Below are 27,032 nucleotides of genomic sequence, written 5' to 3' on the forward strand. Positions count from 1 at the left end.
TATTAGGTGCACATACAGAATTGTTATGGCTTCTTGATGAATTTGCTTTGTGTCTTATTTGTTATTGGCTTTTTGGCTATATGTCTTTATTATTTTTTAGTAGCTGCACTAGAAATTACAGTATACACACTTAACCTTTCATGGTCTACTTAAAGTTAATACTGAACAACTTGAAGTAAAATGTAGAAGCCCTACCACCATAAAGTTCACTTTACCCTCACTCTTTTATGTCATGGTTACAGTATGTATTCACCTACATAAATTAAAAATCATACCAATGTTATAATTTTTGCTTTCAACGGCTGTACATATTTTAAGGAACTCTAGAGAAAAAAGGTCCATTATAATTAAACAGAATAAACTCAAGAGAATAACAGTCTACTATAATTACAGATATTTACTATTCCTGTTGCTTTTCCTTGGTTTCTGAAGGCTTAAATTTACTTATGATACCACTTACTTTTAGCCCAAATAATTTCCTTTAGCATTTTCTTTAGAACAAGTCTGCCGGCAATAAATTATCTTATTTTTTCCTCAGCTTCAAATACTATACTGTCACTCCTGAAGTATGTCTTTTTTAAGTAGCCTGTGTCAACTGTTCTTCTTCCCTTTCCTGTCTTAAGACAATTTTATCGTGGTTGTTGGAATCATTGTGCCCCTATGCATAATGTGTCATTTTCCCTGGCTGCTTTCAAGATTTCTTCTTTTTCTTTGATTTCAGCAATTTGATTTTATGTCTGAACCTAGTTTCCTCTGCATGTACTCTGGGTTTCACTGAGCTTTTTAAATCTATAAATGCATGTCTTTCACCAAATTTGGAATTTTTTAGCCATTATTTCTTCAGATCTTTTTTTTCACCAATGTCTTCTTCCTCTTCTGAGGCTTTAGTTATTCAATTAGACTCCTTTAATATTGTCTACAGGTTCCCTCAAGCTCTACTAATTTTTTTCCATCTTTATTTTCTGTTCTTTAAACTAGGTGATTTCTACTGATTATTTTCAAGCTCACTGATTGTGTTCAATGTTATCTCCATTTTGTTATTGAACTCATCTAGTGACTTTTAAATTTTTTTTCAGATATTATATTCATGCTTTAATATTTCTATTCATTCTTTTTTATGGTTTCTATTTCTCTGCTGAGAATATTTATCTTCCCATCTATTACAAGGGTGTTTATCTTTACCTCACGGAGCATAGTTATAATAGTTAAAATAGCTGCTCTATAAGGTTTTACTGATAATTCCAGTATCTGGGTCATCTTGGGATTCATATTTGTTGACTTTCTTTTCTTTTGAGAATTGGTCATATTTTCATGGTGTGTTGTATATAAAATAACTTTGAATACATGTTGAATATTTGTTGTGAAACTGGATCCTGCTAAAATCCTTAATAGCATTACAGTTGTGCATTGCATGAGGTTAAGAACCCTTGACAGAAAGGCCTAAGGAGACATTCTCAGTTTGAGGGTTCTTCTGAGGAGCCTGGAATAACTGCTGGCTGGGGTTTGCTCTTAGGGTACAGTGAGGTAGTGTAAGGGGGAAGGCAGGAATGTGCATGAAGGGTGAAGGAGGAAATGTATCCATTTATTGGCAGGCCTTCATCATCTCTCACCTGGGGCAGTCTATTTAATAAATGACTGAGAGACACAAATATTATCTTTAAGGGAAAACACAAAAATATGCTAAATTGGAATAAGCACACCAAATAGTCTCTAAATCAGAATTAAACTAGAATGAAATAATTCCAGGCTTACAGTAACATTTTACCCCTTCATTACCTTACATATGTGGGTTTTCATAATAAAATAAATGGTTCCAGGACCAGGTCATCTTGGGAATAACTAGATTAAACTATTTAAATTTTTAAAAATCTAGCCAAATTCTTATAAGATGCATTTTAGAATATTATAAGTGAGAACTTATTTTAACTATTGAGAGAACTTTTTGCTGTTTTAATGAAATAAAATGCATACTTACTCTGAATAATATTTCTTCATTCCATTTTGGATTCAAAGTCTAAAAGACAATAAACATAGAATAACTAATTTTTTATATTTTGTCATATAAAAATAAAAGAGTATATTTAAAAAATTTTTGAAGCCTGCCAGGTCTGACCTTTTTAATGGTTTTCGTTTGCACACTTGTTAAAATTCCATTCATTGGGTCATATAACGTCACTCTCACATAAGGATCACTGTTAAAATTAAGAAGAAAATTAATTGTTGCTTATTCCCAAACTTAGAACTCAGACTATAAAAATCACAAGACTTCTTGTTAACAATTTCTACACAATGAAAAGTTAAGGGTTTCTTAGGCAAGGGTAAGAATTATAGTAATTTTTGCCTCTTGTTAAAAAGCTAAAGTACCATGTTAGTGAAATAAACAAAAAATTACAAAGAAAACCTTTTAGTCACAATTTAATGGCTTCCAATATTTTTAGATTTTAAACTTTTGATTTTTTTATGCTGTTACTTCTTTTGGGTTAAGATGGTAATTTAGTTATTTTTTGAGAACTAGCTTTGCAAGACCTCAGGTTGTTCTAAGTTATTTCATGGGTATAAACTCTTTACAAAATAAAGGCAAAGTGCTTTGAGTTCAAAATAATTATGTCATAAAACCCCTTTTACAAAGACACATAGAGAAGGAAAATCAAGATTTTTGCCCATTTTTAAAGGATTTTATTTACTTTTAGAGGGGGGGAAGGGAGAAGAAAGAGAGGGAGAGAAACATCAGTGTGTGGTTGCCTCTCCCATACCCCCCACTGGAGACCTGGCTTGTAGCCCAGGCACGTACCCTGACTGGGAATCTAACCAGCAACACTTTGGTTTGCAGGCTGGCACTCAATCCATTGAGCCACACTAGCCAGGGTGATTTTTGCCCATTTTGAACTGGCCTTTCTATCATATTATTAGTGAGTTGGTCTTTATATATAACGAGTTAAAGGCCTTTCTCAGATATATGTTTTCAAACTATGTTCTCCCCACCTGTGGCTTGCCTTGTCCTTTTCTTAAAAAAAAAAAAAAGATTGTATTTATTTATTTTTAGGGAAAGGGGAAAGGAGGGAGGAGAGGGAAAGAAACATCCATGTGAGAGAGAAACATCAATTGGATCAAACTCACAACCCAGGTATGTGCCCAGACTGGGAACTGAACCAGTGACCCCTTGTTCTGCAGGAAAACACCCAACCAACTGAGCCACACCAGTCAGGGTGCCTTGTCCTCTTTTTAAATGTGTCTTTCAAACAACAGAAGTTTTTAATATTGATGCTATCCATTTCAGCATTTTCTTTCATGATTCTCACTTTTTGAGTCCCATTCAAGAAATCTTTGTGTAACCCAGTATTTTCTATCTATTCTGAAGTTTTATCATTTTAGTTCTTACACATTTTCAGTATGTCGTGTGATAAGGAACAAGGTTCATTTTGTTCCAGATAACCAGTTGTTGCAGTATTGTGTGTACTAATAAGTCTATCTTTTCTCTTGAAGAACGGTAACACTTTTTGTCAAAAAGCCACTGATCTACTTTGTAAAGTATATGATTACCTAACTATGCTGTATACCTGAAAATAACACAAAATATATTGAATGTAAACTGTAATTGAAAAATAAAATTTAAAAAAACAACTGACCATATACTTGTGTATGTATGTGTGTATATTTCTACACTTCTTATTCTATTCCATTGAACAATACCTTTATTCTTATGCCAAGGCCACTTTGTCTTGATTACTATAGCTGTATATAGTAGTAAGTCCTGAAGTTAGGTAGCATAAGTTTTCCAATTTTGCTCTTCTTTTTCAGAATTGTTTTGGCTATTCTACATCCTTTGTCCATAAAAAATATTGAAATCAGCTTATCTATTTCTCCAAGACAGCATACTGGGATTTTAATTGGGATTGTGCCAAATCTAGTCAATTTGGAGAGGCATACCACTCTAGCAATGATGAATCTTCCAATCCATGAACATGGCATATTTACCCATTGATTTAGATCTTCAATTTCTCTCAGTAATGTTTGCAGTTTTTCAGTGTATAGTTCTCACAAATCTTTCATTAAATTTGTTTCTAAGTTTTTTATTTTTATGTTATTATAAATGGATATTTTAAAAATTTATTTTCCAATTGTTCATTGATAGGATATAAACATATAACTGATTTCAGTACAATGATTTTGTATCTTATGGACTTGTATCTTATTAGTTCTAGCAGCTTTTATTTGATTTCTTAGGGTATTCTATGAACATAATCATGCTGTCTGCAAATACAGCTTTCTTTCTTTTCAGCCTTTTCCTGGCCATATTGTATCACTAGGCTATCCAGTAGAGTTGAATTGAAAGTGAAAGCAGACAACCTTGACTTATTCTTGAGTCTAAGTAGAAAACTTTCAGGCTGTCACCACTGAGCTGATGTTACTACAGGTTTTTCACAGATAGCCTTAACAGGTTCAGAACATTCACATCTGCCCCTAGTTTGCTAACCATTTCTTTCATGAATGGTGTGTAATTTTGTCAGATGCTTCTTCTGCTTTTATTGAATTGATCATGTCTTTTTCTTTTATTCTATTAATATGGTGAACTAGATTGATTAATTTTCAGATGTTAAGCCAATCTTGCATTTTATCCTTAGCTTACTGAGCATATTTGTATCATATATGTGTTTTGGATTTTGTCAAATGCACCTTCTACACCTATTGAAATGATCATATGTTTTTTTTTTCTATACTATGTTAATATGATGAATTAAATTGATTTTTTTTTAAATGTTGAGCAAATCTTACATTACTAGGACAACTCACACCTGGTCATATATTGTTATATACTGTTTAGCATAGGGCTATTGAAGTCTTCTATTTCTTCTGTGATTCTTGATCTGTCTAGCTAGAAGTTTAAAATTTTTATTGATCCCTTCAAAGAACAATCTTCTGATTTCAATAATTTTTCTATCATTGTCCATTTCACTAAATTCTCTTGATCCTTATTTTCATCCTTCTACTTACTTTAGAATTAATTTGGTCTTTTGTTCTAATTTCTTAACATTGGAACTCAAATGATTTATTTAGATCCTGTTCTTTTTCTAAGCTAAACATTTTAAGTCTCAACTTTAACTTAAATATTACTTTAGCTGCACCCTATACATGTTGATATCACTGTATTTTCATTTTCATTCTGTTCAAAATGTTTTTTAATTTTTCTTGTGATTTCTTCTTTGGCCTATAGATTGTTTAGGGGTGTATTAAATACTTGGGGTTTTTCTAGATATCTTAATATTATTGGTTTCTAACTTAATTCCATTGTTATCAGAGAACATCCTATATATAATTTCAATCTTTTCAAAACTCCTGAGACTTGTCTTATGGCCCTACACATGGTCTATGTTGGTGAATGAACCATATGCACTTGAAAAGAATGCAAAATTTGCAGTTGTCTGAGTTATTGTTTTATGGCCCAACATATTACGGCAGGTAGATCTTGAGTAGCTCCTATTACGCACATGTCCTAATGTCCATGGCCTTTGTGCTATACTCCTCTTAAATGTGGGAGGGACCTATGAATTCTAACCAATACATTACAGCAAAAGTGACAAAATGTGTGTGATTGCATTACATAAGATTGTAACCCATCTTGGTAGGAGGCACTCTCCTTTGCTATTTCTGAAGAGACAGGTTTCTAGCTTGTGAGCTGCCATGTGGAGAAGGCCATGTGGCAAGGAACTCAGGGTGGCCTCTGGCTGACAGCCAGCAGGAAACTGAAGCCTTCAGTCTGGCAGCCTGCAGGGAACTGAATGCTGTCAACAACCACATGAGCTTGGAAGTGGATCCTTCCCCAGACAAGCCTCAGATGAGGCCACGGTCCTGGCCAATACCTTGACTGAAGCTTTATAAAAGCAAGGAGCAGAGGAACTAGCTAAACCATACAGAGCCTCTGACCCACAGAAACTGAGATAATAAATGTGTGTTCTTTTAAGCTGCTAAGTTTATGGTCATCACACTTCACTCTTTTTATGCTGTCTGATGGCATATTTCTTTGTAGCCATTGCATTTCAACTTAGAAGTCCTTATATTTTAAATGTACATATCTTTTACAGACAGCACATAATTGAGTCTTGACTTCCAAGCCATTCTAATGTTCCCTGCCTCGTGTTTACCTTAGTCCATTAACTTCTTTTTTCTTCTCAGAGACACACTTCATTCAGTTTTGTACATTTGGGGATATTGGCTGTAGGTACAACCCACCTTAGCATGTACCACTCTGGAGAATAAAGCACCCTGTGACCAAAGCCAAAAGCTGCAGTGCCTGAGCCCCTGGAACCCAGGTCTGGCACTCCTAAGCCCCTTGCCCCTCCATGGCGCCCAAAAGGGACAAGTGAAGACCAGCCCAGTATTAGCACAAACAAGGAAATAAACAAGTGTTGGGGGAGCCATGCTTAGGACACTGCTCCCTGCTTCCCAGCTTTGGGAGCCCACAGCACAGGAAAGCAGTCAGCCCCAGGTGGCTCCTCCAATGTCTGTGATCCCAGTGCTGCTACTCACCAAAGAGGGGGCACAAGGTAGGGTGTGTGTTCATCCCCTTCCCTTGATCCATCACCTACTGTCCATAGCCTGTGTTTCTCCTTTTGGCTTCCCACATGGTCTTAGTCAGGCAGAGGGTAACAATAAATAATACAGCCCCCTCAGCCTGTGCACTGCTGGGGTGGAGGCCTCTTTGTGCTATTGGGTGTTCACACCCCTCCAGCTATTGACTCCAATGGGGCCAAGAGGCCTTGACATAACTTTGGTGAGAGTAATCTCCTTCTGCTCCCTGTGTGCCTCTGCAGGGGAGAGCACTAAGCATCTCAGGGCTTAACCTGTCTGTACTAGCCACAGGGAGGCACAAACTCATTTGGGGGAGAAGGGACCACTCTTTGGGTGTCCCTGCTTGAAGTGCCACATCAGTCTCCCTAGAATAGCTAGAGAGGCACTGCCTTGCTCCAAGTCAGCCAGTAGGGGGCAGAGGGTAGAGGGCTGGGGCTGCAGCCCAGGGCTGAGTGGGCTGCGGCCCCATGGAAGGAAGGCGAGGGTGTCAGAGAGCCTCCTGGCTGGCAGGTAAGAACTCTTCTGTCTGCCTGTGAGCCTCTGGTGCCTTAATGGTGTTCAAGTCCTGGGGCAGCTCTGACTTCCTCCAAAGCAACATTTTCTCCCTCTTGGTGTCCTTCAGCTTTTACACGTTCTGTCTCTCCATTGTCTTCTTCGGAAGTTGGACATCCTCTGCCATAGGGCTCTCTGTCTCCATCAGGTACACAGGAGGCAGGGGTGGTGGAGCTTGGAATACGGGATACTGGGGATTAAGTCAGGCAAGCTCCTTGATCTTTTGCCACATCACTTCTTGTCTCTTCATTCAGAACCGGCCCTTCTGCTTTTCTGCCTCTATTGTTGCATACAGTCATCAAACAGCTTCTGATTCATCTCCATAAACAGCTTCAGGGCACTGCAGATCAGACCACGGAATGTCTTGTTCCAATGGCTCTTGGAGTTCCTGTAAAGTGCAGGGATTATGACGGGAAGAACTCGGGGAGTATTGCCACTCACCAGGCGCATGATGTACTCCTTGTTCCAGTAATAGAGAGCACACTCTGCCACCTGGACTTGGGGGCTGGAGACACACTTGGCAAGCTGATGGGAGAGTAGTTCCATCACTCTGCTGAGCTTTGAAGGTTCAATGACATCCAGAATCTCCTCTAGCTCATTCAGGAACATCACGCCATTGGGGCTGTGGATCTTTGGCCAGAACTTGTGAAGTCCCACAATCACCGATCAGTGAGACTGTTCTCCTCCAGGAATTGTACCACACAGTATGCCAGCTGAGGGTGGCAGACACTCAGGAGCTTGACCTTGTGAAGGGGAAGCAGGACACAGATAAGGAACATCTTGGGCTCTTCCCCAAGGGGCAAGGAAAAAGCATTAATAATGCTGCCCAGGATCTCCAGGAGCTCGGCAATCCTGTTGTGATGCTCCATCTCACAGAAAAATCTTTGTGGCTGAACTAACTACAGATATAAGCCCAGAGCCCCCAAAACTTGCCACACACTCAATGCAGGATGGTCTTGAGGAAGTCCTGCTCTTGAGGCTCCTCACTGTTGGTCAGGTCCAGGGGAGCAAGGACAAACTCTGGTTAATGTGCTTCTTGGCTACGTTTGCCTTGAAATCAGGAGACTCACAGAAATGTAAGAAAAACTCACACAAGCTAGAGATGTGGCCGGGTAGCTTCCAGGGTGGGCTCTTCTTCCTCTGGGTCACACTTGGCCCAGGCAGGATTTGAGGAAAGTGTCAGTGTCTGGAAGAGGTTCACTGGAAACATGGAGACAGCCTCAGGGTAAATGGCCTCGGTGACAACATCGCAGCTATGGGTGACACACTCCACCACTTCGTTGAGTCCTGTCCCTTCGCCTCCTTGAATCTGAGATCGCTGGGTCCCACACAAAGTCAAAGAGGACACAGCATGGGGGAAGCTCTGGGTAAACGGCTCCTCCTGCTCCTGGGCTGGCAAATCTTTCAGGGCAGGAAGCTGCTGCAACTCCCAGTTCTTGCTGAGACAGAAGTGGGGAGAGCTTTGCCACGACGACTTCTTGACAATCTGGGGCCCCCTGAGCACCTGATTTTGCTGAGCTGCATGGGGGGTGGCATGCCGTTGCTGGGACACTTGATGGGTGACGGTGGCTGAGACTCTGGCTGCGGCTGGGCCTCCTCAGCACTTTTACCACCACCCCTGCCTGAGCTGCTGGGCTTGGCCGTGTCTTCGATACGTTTACCTTCTCATTCCTCAGTCTGGACCTGGCACGGCACCAGGGGCCCCACTCAGGCTCCAGCTTTTCTCAGAGCCACACCCTGAACCCCCATTAATGTTTAATGTAATTATTTGTATGATTAGATTTCTGTCTACCAATTTATTTGTTTGCTGTTCTTCCTCCTCCCTCTTTTTTCTTTTTTTTTTTTTTAACCATTTGTTTTTCCTATCCTGGCCTTTTGTTTTGTTTTGTTTTTTTTCCAGAAGTTTTGTTTAAAAATGTCTATTATCTATAATTTTGTACAGTATATTTAGTAGTTTATCTAGGTATTACAATATATACACCCTTAATCTTTCATTCCACTTACACTTAATATTGTTTCACTGTAATAACTGGGTCCATAACCTACAAGTCTCTCTGTCCTTTATGATACAACTGTTATATATATTCCATCCACATATAATATATAAATTCTGCAAGACAATACTGTACGTTGTGACTTTAACAAGCATATGTTTTATTTTTAAAAGTTATGATAAAAACAACAAAAAGTCTTTTGAATACTGCCAGACACTTAACTATTTCTGATGCTGTTTATTCCTTTCTGAGGATCTGAATTTCTATCTGTTACCTCTTCTTTTTGTCTGGAAGGACTCCCTTTAGCTTTTCCATGTGCCAGTGATAGTCTCATAGTTTTCTTTTATCTGAAAATTTGTTATTTTGTCATCATCCCAAAAGATATTTTCACTGACTACAGAATTCTGGATTTCACTGTTCTTACTCTAATGTTTTATTTTCTTCTGGCCTCCATAGTTTCTTGTGAAAATTAAGTCCTTAATTGAATTGCAGTTACTGTTTATGTATTATATCCTTTTTTTCTCTCTCTTTTGTCAGGATTTTTATTTATTCTGGGCTTTCAATAGTTTGACCACTATGTGCCTCAGTATGTTTTTCTTAGTGTTCATCCTGCTTGGTATGTTTTATATATTTGTATCTTTTATCAAATTTGGGGAGAAATTACCCATTATTTCCTAAAAAAAGTTTTGTCACATTCTTTCCTCTCTCCTCTATTTCCAATTTCATGTTCGTTAGACTGTTTGATGTTATCCAAGAAGTCCCTGATGCTCTGTTTGTCTTTTTCAATTTTTCAATCTTGTCTCTCTCATTTTCTAATTGGGAAATATTTTCTATTGATCTATCTTTAAGTCCTCTTCATTCTGCTGTTGATTCCATCCAAGAATTTTAACTTCAAATATTGTGTGTTTCAGTTCTGGAATTTTCACTTTTTTTTTAAAAGATTTTATTTATTTAATTTTAGAGAGGGAGGGAGAAAGAGAGAGAAACGTCAATATGCGGTTGCTGGGGGCCGTGGCCTGCAACCCAGGCATGTGCCCTGACTGGGAATCGAACCTGTGATACTTTGGTTCGCAGCCCGCGCTCAATCCACTGAGCTATGCCAGCCAAGGCGAATTTTCACTTTTTATAGTTTATCTTTCATTCCTGAAATTTCCAATCTTTCAATTAATTGTGAGTATATTTTCTCTACTGAGAATGTGTTCCATTTTCCTGGTTCTGTATGGATCATATTATTTTGGACTATATCCTAGACATTATAAACGTTAAATTATGGAGACCCTGAATTCTGCAACTTTTCTCTGATTAGTATCGGTTTATTTTACTACATAATTAATTATCTTATTTGGACCAGAACCAGAAACCTGTTTCTTAGGCAGTAAGTCTGATCTCTATTTATATCCTTTGTCTTTAGCTGAGTAGCTTTGAATCTACTTCATTCGTATGTTTCAGGGTCAACAAGAAATGTCAGTAGATGAGTTTGGGCATCTCTCCTCCAGTTCCTTCCCTTCCCAAATCCCCACCATTGCCATGTCTTTTTCCAGATTAGATCTTCTGATTTCCCAGGCCACAAAGATGGCAATTTTTCCAGGTGCTAACTCCATTTGGCCTCAAACTAATTCATAAAATTGGGAACTCACTCAGTGCAACCTCCCTTCTCCACACACGGACTCCCCACTAGGCGGTGCCTGCTCTGTTCCCTCTCCACTGCTTTCAGGTTGCTGCTTTCGGTGTTATGATCGGAGTGTATGGCTGTGGTCTGCTAAAGAATTAGTCTATTATAATTCTATCAATTCCCAGAAACAAAACTCATAAATGTATCTTACTAATTATATCCTTGTCTAATTTCACAAATTCAGTAATTCAGACATTAAGGAATTTAGTACACCATCAACTGTAACTATTGTTATTCTACCTTAACAGCAATTTAATAATAATATTATTCAATGGTTCATCTAACCAAAGTTTTAAAAATTTGTTAACAAGTGCAAATTCTAAAATTATAACTCAAATTAATATACTTATATACTTACCTAGCTCCCAAGATATCCTTCTTGGCAAGGCCTATTCCAGCTATAACTTTCACTCTCACAATTCGAACATTGTCCTAAAACACAAAAATGTATATTTTATTTTCATGTGCTTTATAACTTACCTAAAACATGTACCTTTAAATATATGTATCAAGTATAGCAATCAGGTTATTAAAATTAATTGAAGAAAACTTTTTCAGGAATTAATTAAAAGCTATATAAGAAAAAAAATGAAAACTATTTGTCATTTGGAGATGATTTGATTATCCACAAAGAAAAGCCATAAAAACTAGAGTCAAATTATTACATTAAGAATTTATCATTGCTTCCATGAAAATCTATAGCAAACTTATTAAAACTAACATGAATTTGTTATTGTTGCTATGTATACAATAACACAAAAGTTCACAATCATTTGTAATAACTAGTTAGGATGGTAGTTATTTTATAATCCCATTCAAAAGATTATATGCTAAATAAAACTATAATGTATTGACACTATAATGTATCATATAGTAATTTCTTGGGTATCATAATACTACTATGAGGTTCTATAGAATAATTTATTAGTTTTAAGATATACATATTGAAATATTTAGGGATAAAGTATAGTAAGTCTGCAAATTAAATGCTCAGCAAATAAAAAGTTGAAAGTGGGCCATGGCTGGTGTAGCTCAGTGGATTGAGCGCAGGCCTGTGAACCAAACCACCATTGGTCTGATTCCCAGTCAGGGCACATGCCTGGGTTGCAGGCCATATTCCCAGTGTGGGGTGTGCTAGAGGCAACCACACATTGATGTTTCACTCCCTCTTTTTCTCCCTCCCTTCCCCATCTCTCTAAAATAAATAAATAAAAACTTTAAAAAAAAGTTGAAAGTATGTGTGTGTGTAAACACAGGGAATCAGCAAAATGCTATTAATTCGATGGGTATACAGGTATTCATTACACTACTCTTTTAACTGTCCTCTTGATGGTGAAAATGTTCAAAATTAAAAGATGAGTAAGAAAATATAACACAGAATGCATCTTTTTAAAAATTCTCAAATAAGCAAAACCATTAGACACAGAGAAATAAAATTAATAAAAATATTTAAAACTTCTATGGATAAAACTACTTTTAAAATTACTGAAGAACAGAAAGAGGACTTAAATTTTAAAATTTACTATGTTGCCCTGGCCAGTGTGGCTCAGTTGTTTGGAGCATCGTCCCACACACTAAAAGTCATGGGTTCGATTCCCAGTCAGAGCACATACCTAGGTTGCAGGTTTCATCCCTGGTCAGGTCACCTATGAGAAGGCAACCAATTGATGTTTCTGTCTCTCTCTTTCTCTCTTTCTCTTCCCTCCTCTCTCTCTAAAATCAATAAAACATGTACTTGGGTGAGGATAAAAAATTCACTATATTCATGGATGGAAATAATTTTTTTGTCTGTTTTCTCTAAACTAACCTATAAATTAAATTGAATTTCAACTCTCTCCTTGGATTTTTTTCATAGATCCTAACAAATGATTTTGAAATTCATAGGGAAGGGTAAAACTGAGTAAAGAAGCAAACAATAATAACCAATCACTATCTTATACTGTATATAAATTCCAGAATCAATAAAGTCTAAAAGTGAAAAAAGAAACCCTTAAAATTTATAAGAAATTTAAGAATATTTATACAGCATTGGGTAGGAGAGAATGTTACAACTTAATAGAAGCAGTTGTTAGATTTTACATTAAAATTTATACCTTTTGTATAAGGTAAGAGGCCACGAGCAGAATGAGAAGTCACAGGGACAGACAAGGTAAAAGTACCTAAAATATACACTGTTAAGAAGTTATAATTATCCAGAATATATGAATAGTTTCTAAAAACCAGTAAATGAAATATAAACAACCTAGCACAAGAAGTCATAGAGAGTGGGCAACAAACACATTAAAGATCCTCAGTCTCACCAGTCATCAGAAGAACTCTACTACACTGTTGACGGAAGTGTAAACTGAAGAGTTATTTTTGAGAAATTTGGCAATACCTACTAAAGTTCCAAATTAATAACCCAGGAATTCACGTTTACATATACCCTCTAGGTATACCCTCACTCAGGTATTCAAGGAAATCAGCATAAGAGTAGTCACAGTAGCCTTCACAAGATAAAAAAAACTATGAAATAAATGTTGCCCAACAGATAAAAACCTGATTCTATTTTACAATTATCCCACCTCAAATAGTCATGTTTCCTTCTGAGGAGAGGTCTGGGTGGGGGAAAATATATATATATTATAGAGTATTTATTTCAATCTTCTTCCATTTCTAAATACTACAACCACCCTCGATCCTGAAGTTTTCACTGAAAAAAAAATATGATAAATGATATACACTATTAGCTCCAAAACTCAGATGATAAATTCAGATAGGACAGAAATCCTTAAGTATAGATGCTAGATAAAACATAACTTCTTCTATCACCAATTAAAATTGAGTGCATAGCTGATCTTACAAGAAACAAGGGAAGTCTTCAGGTATCAGAAATAAAATAGAATTAAAAACCAGGGAGGAAAACATGTAAACTGAAATTTCCATTTTCTATGGAGATTGATTCACCAACATCTGAAGAGATTTTCAGATTACCTTTTTTCCTAGAGAATCACTGAATAAATAGACCCATTAACATAGTCTATTGGCCTCAGCAGCCAAATTCTCACTATACCAGTTAACTCGGAAGTGGCTGTACTTTATTAAACAAGGTACTAATTTCAAGACTGAATTCTGAAAATTAGAAATATCTTCTACCCTGACTTAATAATACAAACTTTTTCCAGTGGTAAAGTGTAATTAAAAGTGGCATCAGGCCCTGGCCAGTATGGCTCAGTTGGTTGGGCATCATCCTGCAAACCAGAGTCACAGGTTCAATTCCTGGTCTGGACACATGCCTAGGTTGTGGGTTTGGCCCCCAGACAGGGCACATGTGAGAAGCAACCAATCAATGTTTCTCTCCCTCTTTACTTTCTCCCTTCTCTCCCTCTACAATCAATAAAAGAAAAAAAAGTTTTTATAGTGCCATCAAATTAGTCAACAATATTATATTAACTATGTATGGTGCCAGGTGGTTACCTAAAATATCAGGGGGAACACTTTGTAAAGTATATGATTGTCTAACCACTATGTTATATGCTTCAAATTAACACAAAATAATGTTGAATGCAAAGGAAGTGCCACCAGCAAATAATGCACGTTATTTGATAATCTCAGCTTTTCTAAGGCAAGTGTTTATAATTTGTAAATGAACTTGAGGAGAGATCTTCATACTCCTCTAAGAAAATTAACCCATATTTGTGGAGCCTCTACTGAAACTATACCCCAGAAGTCTCCTGAGGAAAAATGTAACAAGCATTAATTAAATACAATTCCAGGAAATGATAAATTACTCATAGAAATAGAAACATTTAACTTTTCAACTTTTTTCTCACACTTTTTACCACAAAAATCAGAACTAGTTATATCAGATGGTGTGCTTAACTGATGTGAAACTATACTGACTTAGAGTTTTTCATAAAACTGAATAAGAAATGCCATTTATTTTGATATTTGTATTCACTTAACTTTATTTTATATATTTATGCTAGAAAATTGTCCAAATTGGTCTCTTCAATCACCCCCATAAGCAGAGATCATATCTCACATCATCTTTGAAAAGAGCATAAAAGCTGCAGTGGAGACTAAACTCTTCAGTAATTTCAGACATGATACTAAAAGTCCTATTACTAGAAATCTGACAGGGCGCAAATAAGCCAAAAGGACACGAAAATCAAACACCTTTTCCTTAATCAAAATTGGGTTGTCACCGTTAAGCAGATCAGGATGGCGGCTCTTCACTAAATCTGCAATCTCCCCTGTCACTCAGATGAGAGCTTTACGGGTTTTTGAAAGTGAGAAAAGTTGCAAACAGGCTAACATAAATGGCTTTTCTCAATGACAGGGTGAAACAAAATGTTAATGTTACCTATACAGACAACTTCAGTAATTAAAAGCAGCTTTGCAGGGCTGAGATTTTTTCCACAATTCATAACAGCTATTTATTGCTGCTTAATCTGTCACCAACACCCCCAACCCCAAAAATAGGAAATGCAGAGTTTAGGTCCTTCTATCTCTTACAGGTCTTGGGAGACTTTTTGTGACTCTCTTCATCCTTCTCCCATCCTTTGTTGCCCCCACACCCACCCAACCAGTCTACTTTTTTAAAAAAAGATATATGCTGTGTTTACTTATCTCTGAGTTTTTATACAAGCTGGGTTCCCTCCACCTGAAATAGTCTTCCCCATACCATGCTTTTTCACTGTTAAAGTTCTAGCTCATCTGAGCAGATTCCTTTGAAGCCATTTAAATGTAATTATTAATATTATTTAATGACACAAAATAATTATAATATTAATTGGAAGAATCAGGATGCAGAATGTTATCTATTCTGTGATAACTTTGTAAAACCAGGTATGCAGATGGATAAAAATTAGAGGCAAATATGCAACAATGAAAATAGCTATTAAAGTAATGAAATGATAGAGAGTTTTGCTTTACTTATTAAGCTCTTACTACATTTTAAATTTTTTTTTAAAAGTTCTGTCTTTTCTTTAAAGGCCAAATACCATCTTTCCTAAAAGTCTTGACTTGAATCCTCCCTTATCAACAGAAGGACATTTATATAGCATCTATCACATACTATCTTGTATCTGAGGCAATAAACTGTGTGTTTTCTGCCTATTAAAATTGTGAGAGTTTGAAGCTCAAGTAACTTAGCTTTCCTTTATCTCTGTATTCTCTATAGAACCCAAAAGAACACACAGTAGGGGTAAACAAATTCTCAATTAACCACAAACCTTTCTGAAGTTGCTGAAAGTAGGACTAAGGCATCATATCAACAAGGACAAGTTTGCACAAACAGTGAGTCTTGAACACTGGCTGCCACACCCATACTCACAAACAGAGAATTAGAAGTCTTCTCTCTGAGCAGACTAAGTGGTCCAAGGTGGGGAGAAAAACTTGACACTATAAATACTATATGTAAGGGCCCCACCATAAAATGGTAGGTCAGAAAACCCTACTGTGAAATACCCAAGTCAATAGGACCTGCCCATTTGTACAGAGGATCTGTGTCAGCAAATGAGGGAATCAATCAGGAAACAGGAAGGCAGATTAAGAAAACAGTGGATCCAATACAGAAAAGCGATCAAGAGAATTCTCAGTGTGGCAAGTGGAAGCCCAGAGATGATGGCTGTACCACAGGCACAGAGTACAAGGAGCTCAGATAGACTGCAACATAGCAAGAGGCTATCTCCAACAGGAATGAGGAAATGAGGAATGAGGAAAAAGGAATCGATAGCATTCATGAGATATATATCTATACATCTGCATATATATTTTTCACTACTCTGAGTGGTTTTAAAATCCTATCATGTTGCAATTTCATTTGTGATAGGTATACAAAAAACTAAAGCAAAAAAGTGCACAATACATAACTATAAATATGGTACAATAGTTCAGATGTGAATATTGCTGTACTTACATAGTAATTTAATATAAATATTGAATATTTATTTAACAAAAAATTACTACAGTAGGAAGGAAGGATGTGTTTTTGTTTTTTTTGTTTTTTTACTTTTTTTGGGGGGGCAACATATGCTATGTAAATTATGGTGAGCATATTTTCCAAAGTAAAAATTGGAACCTATGGACTGACAGTAGTTTTCTTCCTCTGGTGTGTAAATTTACTTGAAATATTTTACAAAAATATAAATGCTAAATCACCTTTATTGAAAAATACATAAAGTCAAGACCATCCTAGTAAAGGCAGAGTACATGATTGCTACAGACAATAATTGCTACACATGGTCAATGCTCCTCAGGAGTTTTAGCGGTAATAACCACAATAAACCAGGCTACTCAGAATCTCTAGACTCACGAGAGAGCCATGGTTCTCAAAGTGTATTCCCTGGACTTCCAGCCAAGATGGAGGCATAGGTTGATGCACTGTACCTCCATGCACAACCAAGATTGGAACAATAACAATTTAGAGGCAGAATAACATCCAGAACTGACAGAAAATTTATCTGAATGGAAGTCTGACAGCCAAGAAGTTGAAATAGATCTGTTCATCCAGACAGGTAGGAGGGGCGGAGATGAGCAGCCAGGCGTGGGTCGCTGCGCAGAGAGCAGAGAAAGTTGGGCACATAAGCAACTGGGAGCATTGGCTGCTCAGTTGCATCTGGGGCACGCAAGATCGCAGTGGGTGGACCCTGAGTATGCAAGCAGCAGCTGGCAGACCCAGTGAGGTGGCAATTGTGGAGCAGGGCAGAGCGTGCAACCCAGGATCCCAGAGAAGGGACTGAGGTCCCAAGGAGAACGGAGCAACCGCCATTGTTCCCTCTCAGCCCCGCCCCCACATACAACATCACAATCTAGCGACTGGGGTGCCCAGCCCTGGTGAACACCTAAAGTCCCACCCCTCACCGTAACAGGAGCAACCAGACCAAAAAAAAAAGAGAGAGTGAGAGATGGCTCAAACAGAAGAACAAATCAGTGCCCCAGAACTCATCCTTTTGAGTGACCAAGAAATAGCTAACCTATCAGATGCACAGTTCAAAACACTGGTGATCAGGAAGCTCACAGAATTGGCTGATTTTGGTCGCAAATTAGATGAAAAAATGCAGGTTACCATAAAAGAAATGAAGGAAAATGCACAGGGAACCAATAGTGATGGGAAGGAAACTGGGACTCAAAACAATAGAGTGGACCAGAAGGAAAAAAGAAACAACCAAACAGGAAAGAATGGAGAAATAAGAATTCAAAAAATAAGGAGAAGCTTAGGAACCTCCAGGACATCTTTAAATGTCCCAACATTCAAATTATAGGGGTACCAGAAGGGGAAGAGGTAGAGCAACAGATTGAAAATGTATTTGAACAAATAATAAAGGAGAACTTCCCCATTCTGGCAAAGGAAATAGACTTCCCGGAAGTCCAGGAAGCTCAGAGAGTCCCAAAGCAGTTGGACCCAAGAAGAAACACACCAAGGCACATCATAATTACATTAGCCAAGTGAAAATGAAGGAGAGAATCCTAGAAGCAGCAAGAGATAAGGGGACAGTTACCTACAAAGGAGTTCCCATCAGACTGTCAGCTGATTTCTCAAAAGAGACCTTATAGGCAAGAAGGGGCTAGAAAGAAGTATTCCAAGTCATGAAAGACAAGGACCTATATCCCAGATTGCTCTATCCAGCAAAGCTTTCATTTAGAATGGAAGGGCAGATAAAGTGCTTCTCAGGCAAGGTCATGTTAAAGGAGTTCATCATCACCAAGCCCTTATTATAGGAAATGTTAAAGGGACTTATCTAAGAAAAAGAAGATAAAAAAAAAACATGTATAGTAAAAGGACAGCAAACTCACAATTAACAACCACACCTAAAGCAAAACCAAAAGAAACTAAGCAAACAACTAGAACAGCAACAGAACCACAGAAATGGAGATCACATGGAGGGTTAGCAACAGGGGAGTGGGAAGAGGAGAGAGGGGAAAAAGGGACAGAGAATAAGTAGCATAGATGGTAGGTAGAAAATAGACAGGGAGAGGGTAAGAACAGTATGAGAAATGTAGAAGCTAAAGAACTTATGATGGACATGAACTAAATGGGGGGAAATGTGGGTGGGAGAGGGTGTACAGGGTGGAGGGGAGTGAAGGGGGTAAATGGGACAACTATAATAGCATAATCAATAAAATATATTTTTTAAAAAAGTGTATTCCCTGGACCAGCAGTATGAACATCATACGGGTATTTATCAGAAACATAAGTTTTCAGACCTTGCACTGAGTGAATCAGACACTGTGGTGGGGCCAGCACCCCATGTTTTAACAAACTCTGCAGGTGATTCTGATGGATACTGAAGTTGAGAGCCACAGGTAAAGAGCATGAGGGTAAGAAAGGGAAGTGCTGTGGTTAATTCAGTTGCAGGAGCATTCCCCGCTTAGGAAACTAGAATTTCATTTATTCAATTAGTACCACATAATTTCTGAAAAAGAACAGCTAATCATTACTTTACATCTTCACTTACTTTTATTTTTTTATTTTTTAAATATGCTTATTGATTTTAGAGAAAGGGAGAGAGACAGAAACATTGATGTGAAAAACATTGATTGGCTGTCTCCCATATCTAACCAGGGATTGAACCTGCAACCTAGGTATGTGACCAGGAATCAAATACCCAGCTTTTTGGTGTACAGGGTGATGTTCCAACCAAATGAGCGACACCAGCATCTTCACATTATTTTTAAATGTGACAGCAACAAATATCCTTATTTATAGACAAAATGTCTCTGAAAGGATATACATCGAGCTGATAACCTGTATTTCACAGTAGGTTTACTCATAATGGTCAAAAGCTGGAAACAAAGTGTTCATCAAAGGAGACTAGATAAACATCTGGTATGTTCCTATGGAATACTACTCAACAATAAAAAGAATGAGCTACTGATACAAACAACCACATGGATGACTTTGAAAAACATTATGTGAAACAAAAGAAGCCAGACACAAAAGAGTCCATACTGTATGGTTCCACTTATATGAATTCCAGAACAGGAAAAACTAATCCACGGTGATAACAAGGGGCCTGTTGAGAGCAGAAAAGGGGAGTTGACTAGAAGAGCCCAAGGAAATATTCAGCAGTGATGGAAATATTCTCTACCTTAACTGGGTTGTCAGTTACACATGTTGAAAATTACTGTTCATCAAATTGTATGTTTAAGATCTTTGCACTTTACTCTGTAAATTTTACTCCTTCTCCACCTCTCCCTAAAAAAAAAGGAAAGCATTTTCCAACATTTTCAGACAAAACAAAAACTGAAAAGCTTATTACCAGCAAACACTCACTAACAGAAATTCTAGAGGATGTACTTCAGGCAAAGAAAAGTCATCCCACATGCAAAGCTAGAGATGCAAGAAGAAATGAAGAAATAACAAGCAAAGACAATGTTAAATACATGATGAACAAACAGTATTTTAAAAAAGATGTTGATGATGACGATGACAACATGCATGCATGCCCATGTGAACATTTAGTGGGCTTCCATTCCACTTGGGATCCAGTTTAAAATCCTTAATAAACGGCCTTTGTGCCCTGACTGGGCTCTGTCCTCCTCACCTCTGCAGAATCATCTCCTAACACCAGCCCTCTTGCTCTACCACTCTAACCTTCTTTATGCTCCTCTCCATCTCCTCTTTTCCATGCACAGTTCTATTCACCTGGAGAGCTTTTTGCCCCCTCTTCACCTGGCTCCTGTTCATCCTCAATTTCAGTTCAAAGGTGACTCTGGCAGCCTTTCCTCATACTCTCTCCCCTCCTCCATACCACACAAGATTAGTTCCTCTTTTCTGTTATGTACTTTCATCCTATACTCCTTTTTCTTCATAACATTTATAAAACATGTATGTTGATTATATATTTGATGTCTGTCTTTCCCTCTAAAGTATAAGTTCAGCAAAGTCTGTTGTTCATCATTATAACCTGATGACCTGACTCAAATGTCTTACACATAGTAAGTATTCGACAAATATTTGTTAAGCGAATACAAAATTCAGTGACTTCAGAAGTCCACATAAAAGCTATAATGATAAAAAAAGACAGAAGATATGGAAGGGAAAACATAAAAACAACCACAAGTTTTACTTGTGTTCCATTCTTCATCTTTCTGAGAAAGAATCTCTTCTCTTAAATTCTTTTATTTGGGAAACTATTTCCAGCAGCACAGTGCAAAGACCAAGTCTTTGGTACTAAGGAGGTCAGGTTTCAGTCCCAGATCTGCTCCCTATCAGGAGTGAGCCCTTGAGCAAATCACAATAACAGATTCCCTATCTGTAAGTTGGGGGTAACACTATTTACCTTTACAAGACTGTTTAAAGCTAAAGTATGAGAACTAAACATTACAGCTAAAGCATGAGATGATTATGACTAAAGTATGATTACAACTGAAGTATGAAAACACCTAACCTTGCACCTGGCATATAGCAGGTGTTCAACTAAAGGTAGCTGTGATTATATTTAGGTTGAGTCTTTTACCCTGAAGGAGTTTATATTAAAGCATCTTTATGCACTGACATGACTGTTCACATTATTCTTTTCGTTGCCCCAACACATCTTATACTGGTGGAAGCCAGACATTTGGGTCAGGCCATGAGGTCATAACATTGAACTACAGACATACTTATTCCTCAAGACATTCAGAAAAGTCTTATCAAGGTCTTTTTTCATTTGTTCATGCTGTGTCTTTCTCCCTGCATTTACTTCCAGGCTTCTCCTACCCTCCCCATTCACTTATCCTCTTAAAACGGTGGTAGGAATGACAAGGGAGCTGGAGTAAACAGAAGCTTCCAGGAGAGAGGTCAGTAACACTGATTGCCACAGACTTCAGTAAAACAGTGGGGTCTGCAATTCAAATCAGCAATCTCACATGTCTCCAGGCACTGTAGAATATTCCTAATACCAGATATAGCTAGAGGATGGGAGAGTCAACTGATTTAAATATCCTGCTCTGAAGGATGTCAAATACCCATTCCAGAGGACTCAGTAGGTGACAGGGCCAGAATTCTAACCTAGTCACATTTCATTTTCTTTACCCCAGCTTACCCTAAATTCTTTATTTATAAGGTACCTCCAAGATTCTATAGTCTATTCCTGTGTGAATTGCTAATAGCTAACACTCTTTCTCTCTCCCTGGTATGTATGTATATATGTATGTATATGTGTGTGTGTGTGTGTATATATATACACACACACACACATATATATATATAATCTCCTCATCTTCTCTTCCTGGTGCAGAGGAGTTGATAGCAGGCCTACCTGAGGCAGAGTTCAGGGTCTGAGGGTAGGTTCATGAAGGTGCATGGTCAGCATGCTCACCAGCATGGGGCACTGAGGAGACAAGAGAGGTGCCGTACAGAGATGTTCAGTACTGTACTCGCTGGTGTGGGACACAGAAGGGAGGAGGGTGCTGCAAAGGCAGTCCTCCCACTGGAGCTGAAAGTGGCGTGCACAAGGGGCAGAGGAGGTGTCTGCATAGTTAGAAGATCAATCACACCAAAAACATAAGTAAATGGATTGAACATGTAAGTAAATACAATGAGGATAATGAAAGTCAGAATGCTCACTGTTAGAGAAGGTACTTATGGCTAGAAAGAACCCTGGGGTTTTAGATTTGAATTGGAGCAACTGGTATAAATTAGTGATTTTTAAATATCTATATACACACTGATGTAGAAATAACTATAGATTTATGTGTACCCTTATATACGTACCCATATGCAGTACAAACACACACTTCTCAAGGGTCTCCTGAGATGGCTGAGGAGCAATGACACACAGTAGCAATGAGCACACTGAGCACCAATATCTTAGTCTTTAAAAAACATTTTTTATTAAATAGAACCAGTGTTCCTAAGAGAAATGACTGCTCTAGACAGCACTGGGCAAGGCAAAATACAAGACGAGTCTGGAACATCTTCTGCCAGAAAGAAATGAAGTGTTTAAAGAATGATGGGGATTTGTCACCATGACCTAAGAACCTCCTTTCCACAGGCCAGACTCTGATAATTTGGGCAACAAAATATTTAAGGACAGTAATTGATTACAACCCAGTGAATAAGGTGCAATGCTATAAGTCTATGCTGATATAAACACAAATAAACAAATAAGTGAAGAGAAAGGCAAAGCTCTTTTTACAAAGAATGCCAATTAATAAAGATGAAAATAAAAAAAATAGTGATGTTTGTTGCTGGTGGAAGTCATCAATGGAAGCTAATGCTGGTGGATGGTGAGCTGGCAAATGAAGGAGAGACACTGGCATAATCTCCGAATATGTCCCCACAATATACTAACCAATTATAAAGGAAAAATGGTGACATGACAAAAATGAAACCTGGCAGACATCAAAATAACCAAGTGATCAAGGTTATCATTGACCATGATGGGACTGGTCAACATCATGTGCCCCTTGATGTGATGCACTGAGAACACAGCATCATCTCTGTGATTCCTGCCAAAAAAGCAGGACCTTCACATGGCATGAAACAGAAAATAGACCCAGGTTGAAGACTATCCTACAGGTTGTACAGCCTGTGCTCCTTAAAACTATTAAGGATAAGAAAGACTGAGGAACTCACACAGATAAGACTCTGCAAATATGTGAAAAGTATATGCACCATATGCTCCTCCATGGGATCTTGGATCAGAAAGGAAAATGAAATGATCAGAACACTTGTCAAAGACTGAATAGGATCTGTGGATTGGATGGTAGTGTATCAATGTTGATTTCCTGGTTTAGAGGGTTGGGTGGCTGTTGTGTAGGAAAGTATTCTTGTTTTAGGCAAATACATACTAGAGTATTTAGAAGTGATAAGGCATTGTGTCTGCAGCTTGCCCTCAAATAGTTCAGAAAAAGACCAAGAAAATGGCACCTAAAAAAAAAAGAATTATGGGGCAATTGTGGTAAATGTCAGCAGTTGGAGAAACTGAATGAGGAGGATTTGGAGTTTTTCATGCTGTACTTCCAAACTTTCTGTTGGTTTAAAATAATTAAAGAGCAAATTATTATAAATAAACTATATTTATGCATTTCTTTCATCCCATGGAAACCCATGAAAAAACTCCAGGATGATGATGGAGTTAAAGAGTTGCAAAAATGCAGTAATGGCATAAACGATACATGAAAGATTAAGCTAAATACTAACACAGCTGCTGCTTCAACTGTGCTTCTCCCTCTTTTCGTGCAGTGAATAAAGGATTGGGAACTTTGTTCCCAGGCTCGGTATAATGCCAGAGCAGGCCGCTTCTTCAGTGGGTGGAGAAGTGTCAGAACATACTTAGTTATCTTGTTACCATCAAAGGCACCCATCCTTCTATATGTGCAAATTGTGGAGTAGAGACTCTCAACTCTTCCTTCTTTCTTTCCTTGTTTCAGTCAGTTTTCAGTTACAGGAAATAGAGATCACACAATACAGGGAGTTAGGTGTTTACAAAATCATTGGATGAGCTGGAGGGGCAGGCTGTAAGCTGGGCCTCTGGAAGCCTTGAAAATACCTCAGTACTAGCCCACCCAGGAAACTGTCACTTCTGTCCCAGTCAGAAAAGTAGGTAATCAGGAGCTACCACAGTCCTGTTGACTAAGAACACACCCAGTGGAGACATCAGGAAGGCACCACCACTACCACCTCTACTTGCAACTTCCTACTGATAGCCACAAGACAGCGGTACCAGGTACTGGAACACTGTTGCAGAAAAACTCATTGTCTACATGACCATGCTTGTCAGCAAAAGAAACAAAAACAACAAAACAAACAAACAAAAATACCCCCACAAGAGTTGTACTCTACTTCATTTCCACCTTCCAAATCTCAAGTAAGTACACCTGATTAGGAAACCCATTTCACAATGTATTTGCAGAATGCTAAGTGTAAGAAAGTCTGAGAAACATGGTGTTTAGCTTTCTAGCCTCTGTATAACAGGGAAGTCCACTAGCACAAGGGTGGATGGGATGCTAACTTCTCATCCTCATGTCTACCTCACCAAAGATTCATGAGAGTTAGTTTCTACTGTTAATCCCAAGGGACTGTCAGAGCCAGTTTGGTGTGAATTATATGACACTACTTCCTTAGTTTGTTATGCTTTAATGGCAAAATTCTGCACGGGGAGCCAGTTTCACCTCTCACTGAAAAACACAAGTGGAAGAAGAGCTAAAACTCACTGAAAAGTGAGAGGCATTAGGGTCTAAACTTCAGCAGGCTTCAATACTAACATGCTCATGCAGTGTCACAAAGTGGCTATTCAGTATGTACTGGTTAAATTACAAGTCTCTATCTTCTATTCCATCTATTCATCTTTTTCCTTGTTTCAGTTTCAATTTTAAAATAAGAATCATCTTTCTTTTTTGGCTTTAATAGAAAAAGCCACCTTACTTCTAATCAACAGACTAGTTTGAGTTTTAGCAAAATGACATAGTTGAATGTTTTCCTTTTTAAATAATAGTGAGGGGGAGGCTTTTCTAAACACTCTTTTACTTCTGTGATAAAGCAGAAAATAGCCAATGACAGTGATGAGATGTCAACCTCTCCCAGAAAACGAGTGATTTCTGTCCCCCACCAAACTGTGAGCTCCTCATAGAACAGGCAGAGACTGTTGTTTCTCTCTGTATCCCTGGTGCCTAGTATGCTACATGAAACAGAACAGACAGCTAATAAATGTTGAATGAATAACCTAAATTACAATGGAAGAAGTGGAAGACAATACTTCACCATCATGTCTTTTTATCTTCCTGTCTCATTCTCTTCCTAAGATGGACAAAGTGTACAGAGGGAGTTGGAAGAAAACTGGAATCATGGCACTGACAACCATACCCGCAGGGTGGGCCCCATGCCACTGCACTTCCCAGAAGTACAAATCCTTCAGCAAGTTCAGGAAAACCTCATCTCAAAGGATGGAGTTTCCCGCCTTTAGCCCCAGTTGTTGAATGACCACCCACTACATGCCAAAGGTCGTTTCATCTATGCTGGACAGAGGGGTGATGCGAGAAGCAGATCACTGAAAACACTGATCCTGTACCAAGAGGGAGAGAACAGACAGTGAATGGCACCTATGGCAATATTCTGACTATGTTCAATGGGCTTTGCTAGGGTGAGATGAGAAATCTGGAATAGCAGGGCCTACTATCCCTGCCACCCCTTTGAGTAACAAACAAGCACAACAAGCACAACAACAACAACAACAAACTACAACAGGGGAAAAAAGTCCAAGGCCAGCCAGATTACCTTGGATGCCAGCTTGAGGTTATCTGCATTGGACACCCTACTGTAGCAAGTAAGGAAACCTGACTGATAAGAAGAAAGCTATCATAGGTTCAACAGGGCATTATTTTCCTCTGATGTCTTCTACAGAACACTAGCTGAATATTATCTTTAGCTGCAACATATTGACTGTTCTTCCCAAGGGACTGCCAAATTGCCACCATTTGTCCTCTGCCTCTTTGTTTCTCTTCTGGTAACAATCACTAATAAATTAAAGTTTCATCACATTGCATAATCATTCTCAAAACAAGCAAATAACTGCATCAATACATTGCCCACTGTTTATAAACAAAGAACCTTCAAGAGAAATGTAAAAAAACACATTTTGTAAAAAGTTTAAAGATACTAAGTTACTAAGAAAGACACTATTACAACACTGTTAGAATATACTTAAGCAGTTGGCTGAAGGACTTACATACAGTTAAGAGGGTCGGATCTTGAAACAGATATATGTGACAGTGTAGTCAGTCAACAAGAATGCTTAAATTTGATGTCTTTTTCCTCCAAACTGTTAGACTACAAAGCCTTTTCACCTCCCAACCATGTCCATTTTTGAGACAATCACCAAAAACAGAGGGGAGCCACATTTCATTTAAAATGGAACAATCCTTTCAAAATGGCTCATGTTTAATAAAGGTAAGGCACAACCAGCTCGTTACTTAACTGAAAAGAAACAGCTTTGCCTTGTCAAATCACAGAACTTAATTTTCAAAATGAACAGTTATGGGAAGTTCCTTAACGTATTTATACTTTTTCAGCTTTATTTTCTTATATCAATATAGACTGGTGAAACATAGCATGAACTTTTCACACTTGAAACTTGTTGCTAAATACAAGAAAATCGATGTGTCTGCTTCCCCATCCCCGTCTACAGTGAGGGTTAAAAAGGACTGCAGATGAAAAAGGAAAAGAAAAGAAAAGAAAAAAACCGTAATCGCTATTCACTTGGAAGTCTTCAGCTCAAAGTCCATAAAGTTGAGTATAGCGGGCCTCGGCCAGAGCAGGCTGATCAACCACCGGGATG

The 27,032-nt window shown here is 38.1% G+C and overlaps 1 protein-coding gene and 1 pseudogene across 4 annotated transcripts in view; both read right to left on the reverse strand.

The window, feature by feature from the left end:
* The window catches only part of NEDD4 (NEDD4 E3 ubiquitin protein ligase), a 119,800-nt gene that overhangs the window by 92,168 nt on the left and 600 nt on the right, over nt 1–27,032 (reverse strand). Inside the window, exons 2-5 of one of the 4 annotated variants that reach the window (XM_045822321.1) lie at nt 22,014–22,085; nt 11,144–11,217; nt 2,114–2,192; nt 1,976–2,014 (exon numbers count right to left, since the gene is read on the reverse strand). In XM_045822321.1, the coding sequence (XP_045678277.1) occupies nt 1,976–2,014; nt 2,114–2,158 (84 nt within the window). In that variant the 5' untranslated portion in view covers nt 2,159–2,192; nt 11,144–11,217; nt 22,014–22,085. Of the gene's footprint in view, nt 1–1,975; nt 2,015–2,113; nt 2,193–11,143; nt 11,218–22,013; nt 22,086–27,032 lie in introns of those variants that run through there. The other 3 variants (XM_045822320.1, XM_045822322.1, XM_045822324.1) reach the window with 3 other exon arrangements.
* On the reverse strand, nt 7,055–9,781 carry LOC123808319 (annotated as a pseudogene).

The sequence above is a fragment of the Phyllostomus hastatus genome, unplaced genomic scaffold (genome assembly GCF_019186645.2).
Source record: "Phyllostomus hastatus isolate PE091 unplaced genomic scaffold, TTU_PhHast_1.1 phas_scaffold_501, whole genome shotgun sequence".
Classification (NCBI taxonomy): domain Eukaryota; kingdom Metazoa; phylum Chordata; class Mammalia; order Chiroptera; family Phyllostomidae; genus Phyllostomus; species Phyllostomus hastatus.